The sequence below is a fragment of the Astatotilapia calliptera genome, chromosome 5 (assembly GCF_964374335.1).
Source record: "Astatotilapia calliptera chromosome 5, fAstCal68.1, whole genome shotgun sequence".
In the NCBI taxonomy this organism is placed as follows: domain Eukaryota; kingdom Metazoa; phylum Chordata; class Actinopteri; order Cichliformes; family Cichlidae; genus Astatotilapia; species Astatotilapia calliptera.
Window position 1 is genome coordinate 36150549 of NC_137426.1, and position 22689 is coordinate 36173237.

The 22689-nt window shown below is 40.5% G+C and overlaps 2 protein-coding genes across 3 annotated transcripts in view; one reads left to right on the plus strand and one right to left on the minus strand.

Annotated features, from left to right (window-relative positions):
• aldh1l1 (aldehyde dehydrogenase 1 family, member L1) overlaps positions 1-22689 on the minus strand; it is a 38425-nt gene that overhangs the window by 10064 nt on the left and 5672 nt on the right. The window contains exons 1-13 of one of the 2 annotated variants that reach the window (XM_026169087.2): positions 19046-19170; positions 17578-17723; positions 15470-15704; positions 15218-15383; positions 13692-13793; positions 12392-12481; positions 12075-12212; positions 2175-2300; positions 1992-2083; positions 1172-1319; positions 967-1086; positions 421-548; positions 32-182 (exon numbers count right to left, since the gene is read on the minus strand). In XM_026169087.2, coding sequence (XP_026024872.1) covers positions 32-182; positions 421-548; positions 967-1086; positions 1172-1319; positions 1992-2083; positions 2175-2300; positions 12075-12212; positions 12392-12481; positions 13692-13793; positions 15218-15383; positions 15470-15704; positions 17578-17704 — 1623 coding nt within the window. In that variant the 5' untranslated portion in view covers positions 17705-17723; positions 19046-19170. Of the gene's footprint in view, positions 1-31; positions 183-420; positions 549-966; positions 1087-1171; positions 1320-1991; positions 2084-2174; positions 2301-12074; positions 12213-12391; positions 12482-13691; positions 13794-15217; positions 15384-15469; positions 15705-17577; positions 17724-19045; positions 19171-22689 lie in introns of those variants that run through there. The other variant, XM_080302161.1, reaches the window with a different exon arrangement.
• LOC113023036 (uncharacterized) lies at positions 3780-10478 on the plus strand. Its single transcript, XM_026169088.2, has 2 exons — positions 3780-4054; positions 9098-10478. Exons 1-2 carry the CDS (start codon positions 3856-3858, stop codon positions 9859-9861), a joined length of 963 nt encoding a protein of 320 aa, XP_026024873.1. The 5' UTR covers positions 3780-3855; the 3' UTR covers positions 9862-10478.

The following is a 22689-nucleotide window of genomic DNA, read 5'->3' on the forward strand; positions in this document are numbered from 1 at the left end:
CAGGTGCAGGCTTTTAAGCCAGCTGTCTTACTTGGATCTTGTCACACCAGCCAGCAAAATAGCGGAAAGTCTGGATGGACATGCCCACGTGGGTCTTGAGGGCCAGAGTGTACACAGCTCCAGAGTCAATGGCTTCAATAGTGGCCAGCTCCTCCTGGTGCTCCTCCATCAGGTCAGCCAGCCTGGAGGTGGGTTAACAGCGAAGACATATTATGAAACACAACTTAGACAACAACTTTTCTTCACTAATACTATCAAAGACAAACAAACCTACTGAAGGCATTTACTCCCTTAGAACAAAGATATTAAAGCGGTTCATGCTATGGAGATGCTCACTTTACCGTAAAGAGAAATGGGCCATAAAGCTAAGAAAAAAAATATGGATGAAGTTTTTTGACACTCCAGGGTCATATATCTGACCTGTAGATGAGTCTTCCTCTGTCCCTTGGGTTCATCTTGCCCCACTCTCCCTCTTCAAAGGCCTCTTTAGCTGCAGCCACTGCCCTGTCCACATCACTGATCTGGGCCAGAGACACATCGCAGATGGCCTGCAGGACACACACAGGACAGACAAGGAAATTAAAGATGGCAAACCTCAGTTATGAAGACATGGCCTCCAATCCTGATGAGATCACCTTCAGCAGTGGAAAGAGAACTTACCTTTTTTGTAGTTTTTCCCCCTAAACTTTGTTAAAATAAGCTTTAAACAGACTGTAGCACTATTTTTGGCCATCATCATTTGTTGGTCACTAAAGACAGGGGATTTTAATATTTGTAACCCGAAAAAGAATCAACAGCTTCAGCTTCCATCATCAGTTGAGAAAAGAAATGGTTGCTTTTCATTATAGATCCCTGCCAGTGTATGACGCAGGACACAAAGTTATTACATTACAGAGAAGACATTACTCGATATAATAAAATATTATATAGGACATGAATTTTGCATTTTTTGTCTTTTTCTCTCACCGTGCCGTCAGTGGGGTTGATGGTTTTGTAGGTCTTTCCTCCCTCTGCATCAACAAACTCTCCGTTGATGAATAACTGATGAGGCATCTTTATTGTCATGTTGTTTATGTTCTTCTCCACCTGAGCAGGTAAATGATACACATTAACACACGGCTGTTTCCTCTCCACGTATCCATAACTAACAAAGGGAATTTCAAACACTTACATAGTCGACTACCAACTCCTCTTCATCGTCCTCCCCTCTGAGCTTCCTCACACACATTTGGATGAAATCCTGAAAGGTTGTATTCATGTAGACATCCTCGTTCTGCAGCTGGCAACTGCTGGCTCGAAGTTTCACCTCCTCCACCAGCCTGAAGACAGAGAAGAGGCAAGATGGAAAATGGGGGATAGAAAAGATATGGGGGACAAGAAAAAGAAGAGAAGATTAGGTGAAATAGTGGTAAAAGAAGGAATGCTTGGATTAAAGCACTGATATCAGGTTGTAAAATACTCTTTAAGGAGAAAATGACCTAAACTAAAAACTTACTTAAATAAACCTACACATATAAACCTGCACACATATACATAATATTATTGGATTGTAGCTATCTGAGGTGGATTTATGCGTTTAGCCAGGCTTTCTTTGCATTTGCTGGCTTGACAATACCTAAAGCCTCAGTTGTAGATAACGGGTACCACATAATAGACATCGAGCAAAATCCAATGAAATTTGGTGGAGAGGTAGAGCACAAGTGCAGAAAGAATGAGTTACATGTTGATGGAAATTGGTTAAAAAGTATTTTGGACATTAATGATTATGCACAGGCAACCCGCTCAGTGCCTGGTTTCACTGAGCCCAAACAAAACTGACACTTGAAGCTGCTGCTTGTTTGTTACATAATTCTGTCATTGTTTAATAACTTTAATGTATTAAGATTTGTTCTACACCATAGCGAAATAAACACAGACTGGAACTGTATGTTACATAAGTGATGAACAATAAAAAGAAAATTGACATGGTTTTGTATTTTTCCCTGTATCACCTGACCACATCCATGGAAGCAGCACCAGATTTGAAAAAATCTGTGGAGTCTTCAATCTGGCTCACATTACTCAGGATACTCTGCCACACTGCCTGGAAGACATGATGTTAAAAGTCAGCACAAAGACAAAATCTAAACTGTCAGCTTAACGTTTTCTTGAATCAGTGGGAGAGGAGGGCCTACCCTCATCTGTACAGCGAAGGTTTTCTCCTCCTCAGTGAGCTCCACAGCAGCACTGCTCCCAGAGCGAAAGTACTGCGCTGCAGCAATCATCTTTCCATCCTCAAACTGCAGATTCTTCACCAGCAGCTGCAGAGAAACACAAAATGCGACACCACCTGTTTTAATCAATGCTGTACTTTGCTAACACACTTCAATGTCTCCATTGAGGTCAACAGAATACGTTGAATGGACCACAATTTTAATCAGAATTATGATTTAAACATTTTATTCAATTCTTCTTGTATATCAGGATCCATTAGATTGGATGGGAAGTTTCCATGAAGCACCACCATCACCATGCTGAAGTGCCTCAAACCTCTGCAAGCATTTTAGTGAAGAAGAGGAATATTTGGCTAGCTTGCCAACTTTGCGTATTGTTATAGCTCTTAAAATCATCATACAAGCACAGGTAAAGTTTATGTATAAAATAAATTACCACTCACACACAGACACACACTCCTATTGCACTTTTTCATATGCCCAAGCTCGTTGTCTAACTTTTAACACACTCCAGTGAATGCATCAGGGACAACTCAGGGTTTAATATATTGCTCAAGGACATGTTTTTGCGAATAAATGAATGAGGCAAGTTGTATGAAGAACTTTGAGTGCTCAGGTAGAACAGAAAAGTGCTACACTATTACAATTGGTAGACAACCCACTCTAGTATCTGAGTCAGAGTCATATAGAAAAATAATGATCCTAAAAAATAGTCAGCATTATAACAGGGAATTTCAAGGCAAGTGACTGCAGTGTGTTCTGCAATTCAGACTAAGTAAATGGTAAATGGCCTGCATTTGTATAGCGCTTTACTCAGTCCCTAAGGACCCCAAAGCGCTTTACACTACATTCAGTCATTCACACACTGGTGATGGCAGGTACATTGTAGCCACAGCTGCCCTGGGGCGCGCTGACAGAGGCGAGGCTGCCGGACACTGGCGCCACCGGGCCCTCTGACCACCACCAGTAGGCAAACATGGGGTTAGTATCTTGCCCAAGGATATTTGCGTGGCCATGATTGGTGGCTGACCTGCTCTGCCACCTGAGCTACAGCAAAGTCCAATACTTCATCAGTGATCTATGGAATGCAGTTTTTTGTAAGTTAGCAACATTTTTATTGAAAGAAAAATAACAAAATTAAACAAGAACTCTGACTAAACAACTTATTTTCTGCCTAATTTACTTTTTTGTCAATTCCATGTTTTGAAAGTCCTCACAAAGGCCAAGTAACGAAACCCCAAGTTGCTCTTCAAAGCATCCACTGGAGCGTGAATGTTAGCTGGAAACTACTTAAGCAGAAAAATCAGAGATCCCAACACCGATTTTATTTTAGTCAGCAAATAAAAATGGTCAACTTTTCTATCAGTGAATGACTGAATTAATGAAGACAAATGAACGAGAATGAATGAGAGTTCAGCTCTAGACTAGCTGAACTCTAGTGCGTGCAGTCAGTTTTACCACTGACTAGTTTAATCCGAGCCTAAATGTGCCTAGAGAGCATTTCCATGCATGTTGACGGTACAGTGTCCTACAAAGTCCAGTGCTCTAGAGGGCGCTGTGACGCCTGTTACACACTGCATAGACGGTCACACATCCATAGGTAGCAAGCAGGGTGAGCTGAAAATAACGGAGAAGCCTTACAATGGCCACAGCTACCCTTCAGACATTTAACGTGTTCCTGACGGAAAGACTAACCGCAGCTGCGGTGGACATCTACGGATTCGTTGAGAAGACCCTGGTAGAGTACCAGGAGGAGGTGTACCGAGCCAAGCTGGAGAACCAGAGGCTGCAGCGGCTGCTGGACCTCGTCTACAAACCAGAGATACGGCTGCACAGGGCAGGTATGTACCCCAGGTTACTTCGGCCAGTTAGCATCTTATTAATAACCCAATAAGTGATTCAGCGACGTCGGACAGAAAGTTACATTTATATTCACAGCATTTAGCTAGCAACATTAGCAAGCAGTGTTAGCCATATAGTAAAGGAGCGTTAAATTTCCGGTGAGCTTATTTCCAATGTCCTCAAATAAAACAGTACAGTAAGGATGCTGTTTATCGAAACATGAGTTCAAATGACAGTCAAACTGCGGCAGGTCGCACTTATCATATCAAAGAGGACCGTCGTTCATTGTGGTTACTCTGATCTCAGCGTGTGCGCGTTAGGACGCAACTTAAATCCTCCTTTTATAGTTGAGCGTACATGACCCTGCACCCTTTGAGCCAATCAGCCCGCGAGTTTAACACTTGTTCTTAACATTGTTTGGTGTAGTGAACACATCTGTATATAATTATAGATACGGACAAGCTGTTTTGAAGCTACGTACAGTATGTAATATATATATATACACACACACACACACACACACACACACACACACACACACACACACACACACACGTCATAAGCTGTTTTGTATTATTTATGAAAACGTCAGTCTTGTACAGGAGTGTCAGTTGTGCTCTGTACAGGAGTTCTAGTGTAACTGGTTTTCATGTTAACTGGTGAGTTTTCTTCATGTTGTCCAGATGTTGCATCTGCAGGTTCCCTTTACCACAACTAGTCTGCACTGCCCGACAGTGTGCCTTCAAATTTGATTAAATATTAAAAATATCACCAAGTTCAGATATTTATGTGTGAATATTATCTTCAGATAACAATCCAAATTATTCTGATCAAAGGTAATTGTAATAAATTGGGGGGAAAGCAGCACTCAGACAGGACTCGTACTTGTATGTTTCTGTTACATACATCAAAAGCGATCTGACCACCGATCAGTTCGATGTAAACACCTGTGTTACCTTCCTATTTAACGAATGTGAAATGATGATTGTAACATTTTAACACACTTTGCAGGATGTGACATCATGGCATTGTTTTGTATAAACTCTCAACTCATACAAGCTGGTGAAAGCTTATGTTTGCCCTAAGAATCACTCCTAGTACTCTATTACTCTCTTGTTTTTGGGTGGATCCAGTAAGAAAGTGTCGGGATTATAATGTTGATACATTTGTAAAAATGAAACAAAACTGAAAATGTAAATATTTATTTTGTAAATGTTACAATAATGCTAGTGAACAAGGGCTGCAACGATTTATCGAGTATTTTGTTAAAAAAATCTTGATACAAATTATTTGATTCGATGCTTCACTTAAGGAACGGCTCTGTAGCGCGCCATTGTCACCATGGAAACACGAACGCGAGCGTTTCACCCACATTAGCGGCTAAAAACAGACCTGCGATACAAACGTATTTAGGGGAAGCGTGTGGATTATAAGTCTGACAACATTAAGCCCACGCAGGGGTCCAGTTTGAAACAAAAACACTGAGAGCACAACAGCAGCAGTGATGATGACCCTGGCACCGTTAAACGTGGAGCCCGAGCCTGTTTACACACCGCGAAGAGCAAAGAGGCGGAGCGGTTACCGAGACGGTGAGCTCGGGTTGACTGATAGAAAACAGCGGCGCTGTTCCTGTGATCACCATTAAAACCTTTACTGGGAAAAGCGAGCGAGTCCTTCATCAGAGATCCTGGTTAACAAACTCAGACGTGAAGAGAAACACATTTTGTAGCTGCTCCATCCTTCACCGTTTGTTTTACACAGAGAGAAATCTGCAGTAAGTCTTCAGAAGTTGTATTAAAATATGCAGATGAACTGTGAACTCGGTGTGCTACATGTTTAATTATACAGCTTGTTGAATATGGTGTTATTTTTGTGCCACTATTATGAGCGCACGTAAAAAAAATTTGAGCGCACGTAAAAATAATTTTTGCAGGTAGGGATGTGCGGATCGATCCTGAAATATCGATTCCTCCGATACCAGTCATTTATGTTCTAGAATCGATTCTCACATTAAAATATCGATATTTTAGTAATTTAGGGTAAATTTGTAGTTTATCATTAACAGGAACAAACTATATCATTCGGATTGTCTACATTGGAAGGAACTATTCCTCTTCCGCGTGAAATACAGCTGTATAAATAGGATAATTGAAGTAATGTGCGTAATTGGAGTCATGTGCGGACGTATTTTACATCCACAAACAGCCGAGACGTGGTTTGCAATACATGTGGCAAGAAAGTGAGGTGTCGTGGCAACACCACAAATTTGTCAAACACCTCAGAGTAAATCATATCAGAGAATATGACGAGCGTATGTTGAGGCAAACTGAAGAGGAGGACATGGCCAGGTGCTGCTAGGGCGAGACAGACGTCTCTCACGGAATCCTTTAGTGCTGCAGGCAGGCAAGGTGTTCAAATAGCGCACAACTTCAGGTTTTTTATTTCTATATGATGAACTCTGCATTATTAAGTGATAAGAACAAGTAATCTGATGTCCTGTAATCATTATGACGCTATAATTTGAGATACAATAAAAGATACAATAAATAAAATACGGTTTTGTATAAAGTATCGGTATCGGATCAGTATCGTCGATACCACCCTGAATTTTACTTGGTATCAGATCGGAAAGGAAATCAGTGGTATCGCACATCACTACTAAATGGATTCGGGGATATTGCATTTCATCATTTCGAGCTGATTGGAGAACAAAACAGCCAATCAGATTTTTTTGCATCCAAGTCTGTGATTGGCTGGTTTTGTGGCACAAATATAACAGCGTACAGAAAGAGTTGAGCGCGCACGGGCAGAACTGTTGAGACTGCAAACAACACATTGCGAGCAAGCGCAAATGCAAAAACTGAGCGAGAGGGGCTGCTATTGTGTAGTGATGTGCGATACCACTGATTTCCTTTCCAATCCGATACCAGGTGAAATTCAGGGTGGTATCGATGATACTTATCCAATACCGATACTTTGTACAAAAACTTATTTTATTTATTGTATCTCAAATTATAGCGTCATAATGATTACAGGACATCAGATTACTTGTTCTTATCACTTAATAATGCAGAATTCATCATATAGAAATACAAACCGGAAGTTGTGCCTATTTGAACACCTTGCCTGCCTGCAGCACTAAAGGACTCCGTGAGAGACGTCTGTCTCGCCCTAGCAGCACCTGTCCCTCTCTCCTCTTCAGTTCGCCTCAACATACACTCGTCACATTCTGTGATATGATTTACTCTGAGGTGTTTGACAAGGTTAGTGATGTTGCCACAACACCTCACTTTCTTGCCACATGTATGCAAACCACGTCTCGGCTGTTTGTGGAGGTAAAATACGTCCGCGCATAACTCCAATTACGCTCAGCCAAGGGGCCGCGACACATTTATAAAGCCCTATTTCGCACATAACTATGAAAGGCAGAAGAGGAAGTAGTTCCTTCCCATGTAGACAATCCGAATGAAATAGGTTCTTTCCACTGTGTTCCTGTTAATGATAAACTACAAATTTACACTAAATTGCTAAAATATCAATATTTTAATGTGAGAATCGATTCTAGAACATAAATGACTGGTATCGGAGGAATCGATATTTCAGTATTGATCCGCACATCACTAGTATTGTGTGTGTGTATGGATAATAGCAAACACTGAAATACATTTTTTGCACGCAGCAATGAATTTTGTTCACTCAAATTTAGCTTTTCTTCGCTCAAAATAAATTTCTCCTCAATTTGCAACACTTGCACCTGGATTTTTTTTACGTGCGCTCAAAAGTTTTTTTTGAATAGTGAATAGTGGCACAAAAATAACACCATAGTTGACGGCTCACGGCTGCTGTCTTAGTTTACATGGAACCGAACAGGGGTGTGTCTAAAGGGGGCGTGGGGTGCATATTTATTCCAAAGTTTTTGCAACATTTTTCAGATTGAAAGTGAAATAATCTAAAATATTTTCTTGAACTGCATTAATAATACTAATAGAAATTCTAAAAAAAGGGGTTTTTATTTGTTTTTCAAACAACCCAATACAAATATACATGGGCCAGTAAAACTCTGAGCCACTGACCTGAACATTGTTAAAGTGGACATCAAATTATCATTAATATTAATTAATGTGTACACTATACCCATCTTGTTTTCAGCAGCATAAAAACTTTGCATCAAAGCACAGGGCAAACTATAGTTATATATTTTGTATAAGAAAATATTATTTTACTGTAAATGTCATTGTAGGGTCTACCTTACAATCTACTGGAGTTGGCCACTCCTGAAATAGTTGAACAGTTCAGCCATGTTTCCCCACACTGGAGCTGTAGCTCAGGAGCTAGAGCAGGTCATCTACTGCTTGGAAGGTGATTCCTACTCTGCATGCCACATATCCTTGGACAAGATATTAACCTTGCTCTCCGATGGATCCATCAGAGTAATAATGTGAAGAGACTCCGGGAGAGCAGAAAAGCACTAAATAAGAATCAGTCAATTTATCACATTGTAGATTTGGAAAATTAGCATTCTTCATGAAGTTAGTGGGGTTTATGGAACAAGCTTACAGAACTGGTGTTTTGGTGCAGACTGGCCCATTTTTACCTGATAGACACGATGCAACCCAGTGTTTCCAGAGTAACTTTGGCTCTGGTTTGGCTCTGTGTCATTCACTGTGTCAGAACACATGACATTTTGTCAGCCTGTTTTGTTTACTGTTAGCTTACAGCTTTGTAGAAGTTCCTTAACCACTGTTCATTGACCTGTATATAGTTATCAGCATAAGGTCATGGTTGTGACTTATCACACAGGGCAGTTTGCAGTCTAAGCTGGTGGCTATTTCACTTCACTTAAAAAAACCAAAACAAACCAAAACAAAAAAAACTTACCAAAGACTTTTACTGTCTAAACTGAAGTCATAACATACTCCACACATGTTAGTATGTGCACTCTTCTAATAGCAAATGCTGTCCTTTACTTGAAGCCAATTGTAACGCTTAGATCTCAGCACAATACTTGAAGTGTAATGCTTTTCTCTCTCCTTTGTTTGCAGATGCCAAACAACAGCCAACTGAGGACATTCCACCTAAACAGCAAGAGTGGAGCTCGAGTGTGTGGCAGGATGAGCCGGGACCCTCCGAGGTTAAAGAGGAGCAGAGGGAGGAACTGTGGCTCAATGGAGGCGAGGAGCAACCAACGATGGAAGACAGCGATGACGGAGATGCCTTGACAAAAGAACTCATCAAAACAGTGCAGCAGTTAGAGGACTGCAGAGCAGCAGAGGAGAGCAGAGAGTCGAGGCAAACATCTGCAGATGAACCAAACCTTCTGGAAGAGAAGACTAGCACCACCCTGTACCGCTGCCACATATGCAACTACATTTTCACCAAAAAGACTGTGCTAACGTGGCACCTCAAGACACATGAAAGCAAGCCACAGGAGAGCAAGAGCAACTTTGACTGCCACATCTGCGGCAAGCACATCCCCTGCCAGAGCAACCTGCAGAATCATATGAGAGTGCACACAGGAGAGAGACCCTACAGCTGCCATTACTGCGGCAAGTGTTTTAAGCTGAAAGGACACATGACAGAACACATAAGGACTCACACAGGGGAGAAACCTTTCAGCTGCCACATCTGTGACAAATCCTTCAACAGGGGTTCTACTCTGAGGAAGCACGTTCTAGCCAAACATAAAGAGGAGAGGCCGTACAAATGCGGGGACTGCGATGAGCTGTTTACAGAGCGGCTGCTGATGAAGAGGCATATGAGAAAGGTTCACGGCATTAACCTGTCCACAAGTCAGAGTCCCACCTGAGAGGTGTTAGAGCTGATGGCGCATGTAGTCGAAAATCTGAGTACAGAACTGAGCTTGTCTTTTGAAATTTTCAACATGTACACAACAAAATCAGCAAAGCAGCCAGACTGCCATAAATGGGACTGAATCCAAACACTCATGCCAACTCCAAATGTTGTCCAGAGATTGCAATAAGATAGAAAATATACTGAAATTGGCTTTAAATTTGAAATTGTGGGTTGTATACTTATATGCAGGTTGGATGGAAAATGAACTCTCATGTGTCTGCAGTAATTATTGGACTGGAGTCAAGAGACCATTAGTTTGACTACAAATTATGCACCAGTGTAGGGCGTGACAGTGGATCCAAAGACTTTATTCCGATACTTAATGGCAGCCGGGGTGATGTTGGTTAGCCGTAGAGGTCTCTGTGTCCATCCATGGATATGCTTCTGCAGACCACCACCAATGCAATCATTCTGAACAATGTCACAAGCAGCGTAATGTTCTCCACGGCTTCTCCAGACCCTTTCACGTCTGTCACATGTGCTCAGGGTGAACCTGCTCTCATATGGGAAAAGCAAATAGTCCCAGTGGTATACCTGCCAGTTCTGGTATTCCATGGAAAGTTCCAGTCACACTCCACAGCGTCGGGCAGTGAGCACAGGGCTCACTAGAGGCCCTCATGAAGTCTGTTGACGATTATTTGGTCTGAGACTTTCACATGCTGGAGTCCATTTTGTGGCTCTGACAGTGCTCACAGACTGGTTCCATTGGGGGGCGGGGTCAGTGGTCTCCACCTGTAAAACCTGTTTTGGGGATTGTCTCATTGTTGCTCCTCTTGTGAACCTCTTGGTAATTTCAGCTGAAACTGATTAACAGCCCTTTCTGCTACTTAGCTGACAACATCAATATCCCAGAGATTTCAGTGGCTTAATGTCACACTCCGATTACAAAGTGTTTTTTAAGCAGCACTTTGTTGTTGTAACAAGACAAACCAGCAGCTAAAAGATTACTGATTTATAACAAAACAAGATGGGAACAAATAATGACAAAAACAACATAAACGAAAAAGACAAAAATACTTTTTTCCATCTAACTTGCATACAAGTACATTTCCCCAAGTGCCTATGAAGTTATGATAGAGGGAAGAGTTTATTACCGATCCCGGGTTTTTGCTGAGGTAAGCTAACTTCTTCCTGACTCGGACACTAAAAAGATACTGATTAAAAATGTACTTTTTAAAATATTCCCATTTAATTCAACCAAGCATTCTTAACTACTTTCAGTGCTGAGCAGGACTTTAAACACTGGAAAATACAGGTTTGGACAGTTCAGTAACCAGCACCTGTAGAGACTACGTACAAAACACACGTTGGCCAGCTGAATATTTGTTTTTCATATGCACAATACTGTAGATACAGCTGGATGCTGGAGGACTGTTTGTCTACTGCTTTTCTGGTACTGTGGACTACTTACTAAACTCTACATTCCTGTTCTGTTTAGAGCCTCTAATAAACACTAACATATTTGGCAAACACGAGTATTAAACAGATGACAAAGTTCAACCTGATCGAAAAATAGTTTTTAAATCTAAATTGCACCATAATATCAAATGATGCTGTACGTCATGTGTTACTGATGTTGCACTGTAAAATAGATTTATATACTGTATATATTTTGCCAAAGTTATTTCACGATGATCCTGTTATGTGAACATAAAAATATAAAGCTAAAAAAAGTCATATATCCAGTTTCACAGTGATCTCTTTGTTCCTTTGCTCTGTCAGGTTTTTCTAGCGTAAATGTCTCAAAATCTTCTCTCTGCAGTCGTGACACGAGTGTAGAGTTTTTGTCTGAGCATCCGTGGAAAGAAAGGATGCAGAATAACGAGCTGTGGGCTGCATTCCAAGACCAAATCACCTCATAGCTGAAGGACTGAATGTGATACTTCTGGTATTACTACACAAGTCAAGCCTAGTAGGAAGGTATTTGCTTTGTTCTGACAATTGCTGTCCCTGCCAGTGAAAAGCACCTGAATATCTGCAAGTGATGTTTTCACCACCACAGTCAGGGTGGTCTTCAATTAATTCAGTAACAAGATGTAGCTATATCGACACAGTGATGGGGCCATTGTATGTCTGAGCCAATCATTTCAGATATGTACAGCACTTATCTGTAATGTGAATTCTGGAAATCTAGAACAGTTTCCTGAGATTAATAATCTCACTTACAGTCTTGCCGTCATTGCCAAACAGCACCAGGCCAGATTTAGTGACGATACCGGGTTGGCTGGCTCCAGGGATTTCCAGGGGTTGACCATTAACTGCGGTCCCATTATCCACCAAAGAGGAGCCATAGAAAGTCACTTTCTACAGAGAGAGATGTAAAACGGGACTCAGTCCAAACGCAGTTGCTCATCATGTTTTGATTCTGCATGTCTGCGTGAGCCGTCGCTCTGATCCGGTTAAAATTCAGAAGTATTGTGTCAAACATTTTTTATTTAGTCAGCTGTACAGGATACAGACAGAAAGCATTAAGAAGCTGTTACCTGTCCATCGACCTCGGCCCAGGCTCCCGGCACTTTGTCGTTTCCTCTGATCCAGTTGTGGAGAGCCTCAGCAGACTGGTTCCAGTCAATCTGTTAGAATTTCAAGCAGTCATCACTGCCAGTTCAAATCTAAATGCTTCACCACAGCGGCTCAGGAGGAGTGGGATGTCTGCTACTGAGCGTGTTGGTGGGTCGATTCCTCAGCCACTCCAGTCTGCCTGTCAAAGTACCCTAGGGTTGCACTGATGCATCCATGTGAGTGTGTGTACCAATGTAAGTACCAGTCCGTTTACCTTTTACATATTCTATCTACTGGATCCTTACACCACATGTCCTTCATGATGCATCCTGTTAAGGGATTTGCATGTCCTTCCTGTCTCAAAGTGGGACTGTGTGTTAGGTGAAAGTGTAAATCACTACAATGTAGGTAACATCCAGAAACTGTACTTTGTTCCTTGTATTGCAGCAGCAAGAAAAAGCTCACATTTTCAAAGGCAAAGGTTTGAATTGAAATGTTTCCCTCCACATGTACAGTGAACTGCTGGTTCATTGTACATGTGACCTTGTGAGATGCATCCATTGCCACTGCCTTGGGAGTCGGTCTGAGTCTGGGTAATCTGATCTGATATTTCTAAAAGTATGTAGGAGAATTTTTCTAAGTAACAACAACTGAGTTAAAACTATCAAGAGAATGAGAAGTAATAATCACAGTGACTTTATATCCAAAGTGTTTGCATGTAATACCAATTTGTACCACAGGATGGTAATCTAACCTTTATTTAACGACGCAAAAGAACGCTTTCTTATTTACAACTATGGTTTTGGATAAGCCTCTTTACATCATGGTCAGTTGAAAGAATAGCAGCACACAGATTTATATGTGTATATATTCACAAAAGATATAATCAGAAGACAGATAAAGACGGCAGCGCTGAGATGAAGGATGTCAATTCAAGTCAGACTTTGACAGAACAGGAGAGACTGCTCATTTAAATGATGGAATTAATTTCTGCAGTTTTCACAGCAAAGCATCACAAAAAGTCATTTCTGCATTTTGTAAAATGTGCTATAAACGTATCAAGACCACATTATTATCAGCATAAGAAAAAAACCCTTAATTTTAAGCTTAACTAAATATCCCATAAAATAATAATAATAATAATAATAATATTATAACTATAACTAAATAATATATAACTAATGATATTTGTAAATCGACGAACGAACGAACAGCAGTGACCGACACTCTGCATGTTTGTGTCTGTGGATGTAATGTGGCGTAGCTACACTTGTGTTTTACCTTGGCATTGTCCTTCTTTTGGATGCACTCATACGTGGCTCCCTCCGCTGGCTGTGTGATCTTCGGGGCCTTCCCCTCTGCAATCAGCCTCACAGCTTCCACCTGGAACCAGAAAAATGCAGTTCAAGCTGCGCTATCTTAAATTGCATGAGCTATCTTTCCGAACTTTGTCATCACAGTATTTACGATGTTGGGAAACTCGCAGCAGGCAAATCACAGGACACAGGCAGAATGATCAGTCACATAAAACACAGATAACTAACTCTATAAATATAATAAAACAAACTTCATTTCTGTTACAGGTTGTTTTTTCCAGCACTTCAAGGCGATCTTTAGCTTACCTTTAGCATAGCAAACTGTATTAACTTCACATCATTGCAAGAGAAAGCAATATGACTAGACTGATTCAAAGTATGTCCTGCAGCTACAGCATAATAATGATTTCACATTTAAATAAAAAACAGCTTTATGATCACCAGTTCATTTCATAACTAAGGAACTGACAGGATGGTGACCGTGGTCAAGATACACACTGTATAAAAGATGAACATAGCCACCATGATGTCACCTATTGTTCAGTGAAGTCTGATTATGAAAACAAGCGCCATCAACCCCAAAAGGTCAGGGCAGATGACGCTCCTCCTGGTTCTGCTGGAGGGTTCGTCCTGTTAAAACAGGAGGGAGTTTTTCTTCCCACTGTTGCAGATTGTTTGCCAATAGTGGGTAGTCTCCTTGGTTTTCTCTCTATTATTGTAGTGTTTTTACTTTATAATGTAATAAAAAGACCTTAAGGTGACTGTTGTTGTAATTTGGTGCTATCTAAAAAACTGAATTCAATAAAAGTTGTCTAAATTCCTTTTATGCTGTAGAGCAGGGGTGTCAAACACAAGGCCCGGGTATCAGAGTCAGTCCTGCAAACACTCCAATCTGGCCTCCTGAACGGCTTTGGAAAATATGACGATTTGCACTTTTCCTGCATTGATGTAAAATGAGTTTCACATCCCTGTTCTGGAGCGACAGACCCAAGGGCCGATAACCTATAGATTTATGTTTTTTACAACCACGGAGTTTCCAAAGTACTGGCCCACAAGCATGAGGGACAATGAATTTTTGCATCGGCATCACCTTTCAGATCAGGAAGTACATACACGAAATATGTCTTATGACGATGCACGAGTCATTATTTTGCATGGACAGTGTTGCATTAATGCTTTTACTTATATTTAAAACACAGGATAGCAGTGCCTCTGTGGCAGAATTAAGTATTACAAAATCTCTAATGCTAACATGACCAGGTAGCTATTAAGAGGTAAAATAAAAGCATGTTAAGATGTAAGTGTGAGGATGAGGATCAAAACAAAGTTGTTTGGGAGAATGCATCCTATCATCTTTGTGGTAGAAGGCCTTGGTGAAGTGTTGCAGTCACATTAAACACAGCTACCACACATTATATTGCACACCTTCCAATGTATGAAATTTATTTACAATAAAAGTGTCTTTGTACCACACTTTCTTTCTTTACTTACTGTGCCTTTTACTCCCTCTGGGAAGAGAAATCTCTTGTAGATGGTGTTGACAGTGTCATTGGGTTCAACATCACACTCTCTCTGCAGCAGGATGGGACCAGTATCCAGTCCGTCATCAGCCCAGAACACTGTAAACCCGCCCTTTTTGTCACCGTGGATCAGTGTCCTGTGAAGACCGATACAGGAAAGGAAATAAAACAGCTGTCACTGTGTCTTGCTTCTCTTCAACTTGATCTCATGAACATCACTTACCAGTTGATAGCAGAGGCTCCCCTGTGGCGAGGCAGTAGGGATGGGTGGTAGATGATGGAGCCATGTCTTGGGTGGTCGATAACCTCCATAGGAATGAACTGGGAGCAGAAGGGCAGTACGTTGAGCTCCGCACCTGTAGCCTTGTATTGAGTCACCACCTCCTGAATAGCCTGGCCCTTGAGTCGCCAGCGGGGGAACTTAAAGACAGGCACGCCATCCTTCTCCGCTTCTGTGGCTGATAAATGATAAAATAACACAATAAATGAGAAAAGCTGCACATCCTGCAACAGTTCTGTTTTCTTTTTCATGTACTGCAGTTATGTCTGTATTTCTATAAATACAGACATAATAAATATATTATAAATATGTATATAAACTCTGACATGTAGAACTACCCCCTGTGATGTCAAATTTTACAAGTCAGAATTTTCCCATTTGCTAAGGCTTTACATGTTTACATGGGTCGGCTTCCAAAAGCAAGCATACAGGAAAATGCCAGAGTAAAGGAGCACAGAGAAGAGTCTGAAATTTACAGGTGTATATTATACAAATGCACTGGACTCATACAGCGCTTTGCTACTTGAACACTTTAGACAATATGCCTCATTTACCCATTCATTCAAGTACTCTGGGCCTAAGTGCATTCTATCTAACATTCACACTGCAGTGAAAACACTGGAGAGCAATTTGCAATTCAGTATCTTACCCAAGGATACTTTGGCGTGCAGTTTTGAGAAACCAGGTTCCCTCCTCAGCTACGGCCATCCCAAAATGTAAACAGCCCGCTGGCTGGACTAAAACTTGTGTGTTTCTGTGACAATGTTCAAATAGTGGAAATCTGATAGGCTATCAACATAGAGTTCAAATAGCAGAATATGGCTTCAATCCATCGACCTCTGGATTATGGGCCCAGCATGCGGTGGTAACTTTCTGTATTACATTGTATATAATGTGTATTCTGTCTGTGTCGTTATTAAGGATCTGGAATTATAACCCACACAAAGGAAGAGGTGAAAAATATAAAAAATAAAAAATTGCTATGTCGCATGTCATAACAATTTCTATAGGGATGGGGTTTTGTGGGAATGACAGTATAGGAGAAATTGCAGAGAGGCATGTAAAACTCTGCACCCTGGCCCCAACTCTGGATAGTCACATTTTTTTTGGGGGGGGGGGGTTCATAAATTTGGCCAGATTTGTTGAAATGAGAGCTGCTCCATCCAAAGTGGGATGGTCAATGTCCCAACAAGATCAGATTTTCCCCAGGAAGTTTCCGAATGAGTCCATTCCTTTTTGGGGAGCTAATCAGACAGCCAGTTAGGGAGTGGCTGTTTTGTTAAGTGTTGCCTGTGGATGACTGCACAACCTCACCTGAAATAGTGACCTCACCTGATAATTTCTCAAGATACTAAACTATGTTTGTGTTGTTCTTGTTTTGTTTTTCTAATGGAATAATCTGACAAACAATGTGGCCTTCTGTGTGGTAAAAACTTTCCAAGAATTTTGTGCTTCAGTTTTGGTAAGTGGATTTCTAGCATTTCTTTTTAAATATTTTACTTAGCATTAATTAGCAGATGTCTATGACAGTCCTTTATTTCTGCACAGACTGCATTAACACCTGGACAATATCTGATCACGACACGATTCTGAGCACTTCCAAATGTGGGCTAGTGGTTATGTTTCTGTTTTTATTATAGTGTACAGCATGTATAGTCATTTGTAAGCAAACCTTACTGGTGTGTATATGCAGTCAAGCAAAGTCTAATTCATTTCCAGTTGTTCCTTATTCTTCTGCAGTGATGTAAATCAGTTACAGATATTTTACTGCTCTGATATGAAAATGCATTCATTTGATACTTTCACTGATAAAGAAAACACAACACACTGCAATCAACAATGCAAGTTTGATGACCGAGCTGCAGAGATAAAACCAGTGGCCCGATTTCAAGTCACATTTTCATTTGACACCATCATCAGTTTATTCCTAGCAGATGTGCAAAAAAATGCTTGCTTGGAAAGTCACTTTCAGCATTGCTTCGGTGACAGGAGAAAGGCAGTATTCCCATTAATATTCCCATTAAAATGATGTTGACGTTGTGAGTTCTTACCCAGTGGATCTGCCTTGCCATCCTTGTCAGGGATTGTGAAGACTCCTACAATGGTGTGCCCATCCTTCCTTAGCTCCTTGTACACTTCCTGGCCAAACAGACTCTGACCAATCACTGCAATCCTCATCCTGGCGCCTTTATGTGTTCTTGAGTTGCAGACATGTGCACGCAGAAAAATGAAATCGAATGGGATTTTCACATTATTCATTGCATTAGAGATGGACTGAACAGAGTCCTATTAAACAAACATTTCTGCCATCATACAACAGCAGTTTTGAGTGGACCATTTAATGTTAGAATTTCAGTCATGTTTTTTTCTTTTGTTTTACTTATTAGGAAGGTGCTGATTTGTTCATAGTCGATTTCTAGCCTTCAGTTTGTCCCTCTGTGAACCTGTTTGCATACAGCGAGGTGCATTGTTTTATTTAACCTCCTCTTGGTGAAATAAATAGGATGGCCAAAATAATGGAAACACTTTTCAATATGATGTAGAATGGTTCAACAGCATGATAAACTAAAGCCTCTACAGAAACCAGAAGCATTGTTTCTAACCACCACTGCTTCATCCTGCAGCTGCTGGACTTTACACACACATTAAAACACACCACTCCTGTTTTGGCTTACTTACACTTTCTCAGTCCCTCTCAGTTATAAACCAAAGGCTCTAAAACAGTCTATCCCACATAAAGTCCAGTGCAGCAATTTGTGATTTTCATAATGTTTTTGCATTTCTCACATAGTCTTATGCAATTTCTAGATATCGTAACTGTGCTGTTTAGTTTGCTATATTAAGTGACTAAAAGTACTATGAAGAACACCCTGATGGCTTTTAATATGCTCTATAAATAAAAATGACTTCACTGCTTTAGTCTTAGCTGTTGTTGTACTGTCTGCACTTGTTGTACTGTCAGCTGAGTGCATGTTACACATTAGTATCGTTACTTATTTTCTGTGACATCTAAAGAGTATTGCACACACAAGAAATGTCAATGAATCCAAAGTTGTAGTAACTTTATAATTGGATTCCTATCAGTAACTATTAGCAGCCTAGTTTGTCCGTGTTTGTGTTCATATATAGACTTGTGTCAGTGCAACTCGATCATTACGCTGCACAGTATTGTACAACTCAGTAATCACTACTCTGACAGTTTATTGACTTTGAGCTGAAAGGGCGGGGCATGGAGGATTGCCTCGGGTGTTGACCAATCAAATGCGCAGAAGAGTTGAACACTTGCGAGACAACTTCAGACAGCTGAAGTGAAGAGCACACATGCGTTCATCAGAATAAACAGAGTGCTGTGCAGACTGTTACAGTACGTGCAATCAAACTGCAGCTCTCAGCAGCGTCTGTACTACTTTATTATTACACAGTTTTTAACATGCGTGTGAGTGGCGAGAGGCCAATCAGCTGAGTGCACTCTGAGTCTGAAGAGTCTGAAAAACTAAGAGTAAATCCTGCTTCACTTACCGCTGCCTGCAGACCCAGCGCTTCTCTGCTTGCTTGAAAGAGCGACCGAAGGCAAAGCGTCGCTTTTAATTTCCTCCCTTCACACTCCAGCGACCCATTTACATAACATGCACACACAGCAGAGTGATTGGACAGGGGCTGATAATGAGGTTGCGGAGCAGCCAATCAGCTGCCGCTTTCTGTGACGGGCCCTATTCACAAACTGAGAAACGTCAACTATGACAGACCAGCACACGCTTCAATTATAACGCAAGTGTTCGGCCTGCAGCTGAGCACTGAGGTAACTTCACTTTTGTAAAGCTCCAAGTGTCCACAGGAGAAATGCCTTCAACTCGTTTAGCTTGCTTTGGTTGTTTAGAAACCTCCAGTCTCCCAAAACATTTCTGTGTATTTAAATCAACACATCAGCCAATCAGCCCAGCAACTATGAATACATGCAGCATAACCACCAACCTGACTGTATATAGAGGGTACAAAATGTCACAAAACATAACTAACTTTAACTGATCTGCTGCGTTGTTGTACGGGAGTAATACTCGTTTTCAGTTGTCCAGGAACTATATCATACAAGTACTAAAGTATATTACATTATTATGAAATGCTGTACTTATTAAAGGGGAGGAAGAAGAAAAGCACTGAGCTGCACTCTTCTAATGCTGCATTTTGTCATTTGAGGCCTTGGAGTACAAGCATTAGAAGAAGCCCATATATTTCTTTCTTCATTTGTTTAGTTGATTTTGAAACTTTCATGATGATGCTGATCATTCCATTTATTATATAAAAGCGACAGTTTAACATAGTTCCAGTGTGAAGAAGTGCTGCACATAGAGCTTTTGGCTATTTCTAATTTCTGACCCTTGTCCAATGTTGTGGTTTTACATTCACAATAAAAAAAACTAAATTCATAGCATTTATTTACATTATATACATAATATACAATAAATATAATATATACACACAGTATAAATGTAGTGTAAGAAAGATGGAGGGATCTCAGACCCTCTCAGTTATACAACAAAGGCTCCGTAATAGAAATAAGTGTAATAAATAATTATTTCCAAAAGTATGAATAATTAGAAAAGTACAGCATAATGAATTAAAATGACTGCAGCTCTGAGTTATTTTTAACCAGCCTTCGATGTTTATATGTACATTTAATATATGTTATCAGCTGGGTTTCAGTTGGAAGTGCGTTCCATGGATGATAAGCCATTGTGCTGGTTGACAGACTTTAGATTTAATTTATTTAGATTTCACAGCTGCCATTCACTACACTCTTTGTAATGAGATTACTGTCCTGCCCTTGAATATGTCTAGAAAGATAATCTGGGGCAAGAATATTTATACATTTGAAAAATAAATTAAGAAAACAGAAATAAATTAAAACTAAGTAAATTATTTTCTTTAAAATATGATAAGAACTCTGCAGAACTGGCTTTGGCTTGATTTTATAAAGATGTCAGATTCTTAGTTATATACGGTGATGCTCGTGACCAAACTGTTGTACAAAATAAAAAATGAGGAAATATTGTGGAATCAACGAATAACTGAGCTGCTGAAGTGGGTGTAATCTAATTAACTTGGATCAGTCTTGAAATCTTCTTCACATGTTTATCAAATTGGAGGATCTAAAATAATTTGTAACAAAGTATATATTAGTAAAAACTCCTCTATTCGTCAGTCCTTCACTTGGTTTTGAAATCTTCACGCTGATGCTGATTGTTGTTTGAAACTGGTTTCTAATTCCTGTCCATCAGGGATTCAGAGAAAGAAGAGCACACTAACAAATGTGGGAGCTGATAAGCTCTTTGTTGAAAGGTCAAAGGGCAGCAAGGTCAAAATGTGTGAGTCATTAAAACAATATTCTGTACATACCTTCTGCACCCACCCCTACATCATTTAGAGCATTACTCACATTACTTTCAAGCATTGCTGACGCACTCATTGCACTTCCTTCTGTATCTTATGTAAAGCAGCAACATCAGACTGAAAATGCTCAACTTTACAGGATTAACCAGAATGTTTAGATTGTGGGACAACAAACAAACAGATTGAGCCTCTGTGTAGAGTGCTGGTGCCAGCGCAGGCAGCTGAAGACACCTGCTGTCTGCTTCAGCTCATTTCTGCTAATTTGAGCTCAGTTCAGTACATTTTTATTGATGTTGTTTGGAGATATTTTTTCAACGAGGGATATGTTGTGTTTTTGCATCTTATCTGAAAAGCTTCATAACAGTTTCCTATATTCATTCTGATGAGTTTTTCTGAATGTGAAGGGTCAAAGGTCAGTAACCGGATCAAAGACAGTTAGGCCTTGATAACTGCTCGGATGTTGACTAATACATTTCAAACAAAGTCAAATTCTGGGAACGAGACTGCAGTGAGAGCTGGACCTTTCCTTTGCTCTGCAAAAATACTCTACATTTATTATTCATCTAAACAACTCCGGGCATAATCTGCACTGATCCATGGCCGAGTATAAAATACCATTTAATTATTGACTGCCCGCCACATGACTTTTTTAAAACTCTGACTGCTAGCTCTGTGTGTGTGTCTGCTTCAGTCTAACGTGAACTTGTTGGTTCTGGTCCTCAGGAGTCACTGAAGTTAATGATCTACTTTGTATACAGTAACCTGACCATCACACCAGCTCTACAGACTCAGTGGTTGGATGGCTTTTTCACTATTTTTCTGTGTGCTTTGTGTGTGTGTGTGTGTGTGTGTGTGTGTGTACTCATGTTGTGGGGACATGAATCTGTTTACACAGTCACGCTCTGTGGACACAGAGAAGCAATTGCCCATGAAGTTAATAATTACATTTCCAGATAAAGTTGGTTAAAGTTACTGTGAGGTCAGGTTTAGCAGGTTTACCATCCCAAACTAAAACGTCTGGGTGCATGAATTCAGTAAAACGTAGCAGAGGTGTGTAATGTGAAGAGGGATCGATCGGGTAGTGAGGCGTGTTGGATGTCAAGTTTTCAGCTTCATGAAGGAGGCTCTCTTCTCCCTGCTTAGGCAGCCGTAATAGCTTAAAGCTACTTGTAATGTCCTCTCTTCAAAAATGTAGTAAATTTAGTGAAGCTTTCTAGCTGTGACTTTATGTACAAAAGATCTGTCTGTTGTGTTGAAGAGATTACTGCAGAAGCTGAGCTTTGATGGGCGAATGACCGCACCATCAGTTAACCAGGCAAGCCGTCGAAAACACATTCTTATTGTAATGAAGGCTTGTGAAATGGCAAATGTGGGTAGTGTCGTCATCCCCTCATGTTCTATCTCTGCTGTCCGTGTCTGTGGGCTGGGGATGTGGCCAACACCTTGAACTGTGACTTCATTAAAACTCTGCTTCTGTGGCCTATCTTTAAGCTCTCTCTGCATGTCTGATTCACTGCCCGAGTATCATTCTCTACATGGCTTTATAGCCTTTCAAGAGGAGAACTGAACAGTCCTAAATCTTTATTGAGAATTTAGCTCCCAGGCTTTCAGCTCTCTTCTCCTAAATGTGCATCTCAGCACCCAGATTTGGGAAACATCAGTAATTCACTCAATAGGTTTAATAGTCTGTACTTTAGCACTCAATAATGTAGCGCCTGTGAAATGCAGATATGCTCCACCTGTCAATCCTTTTCATTGAATCAATGATCATATGC

Excerpts from the sequence above, each read along its gene's own strand:
- LOC113023036 (XM_026169088.2), top strand. The coding sequence starts at position 3,856 with ATGGCCACAGCTACCCTTCAGACATTTAACGTGTTCCTGACGGAAAGA. Across the intron at positions 4,055-9,097 it reads GATACGGCTGCACAGGGCAG|ATGCCAAACAACAGCCAACT; the intron begins GTATGTACCCCA and ends CTTTGTTTGCAG.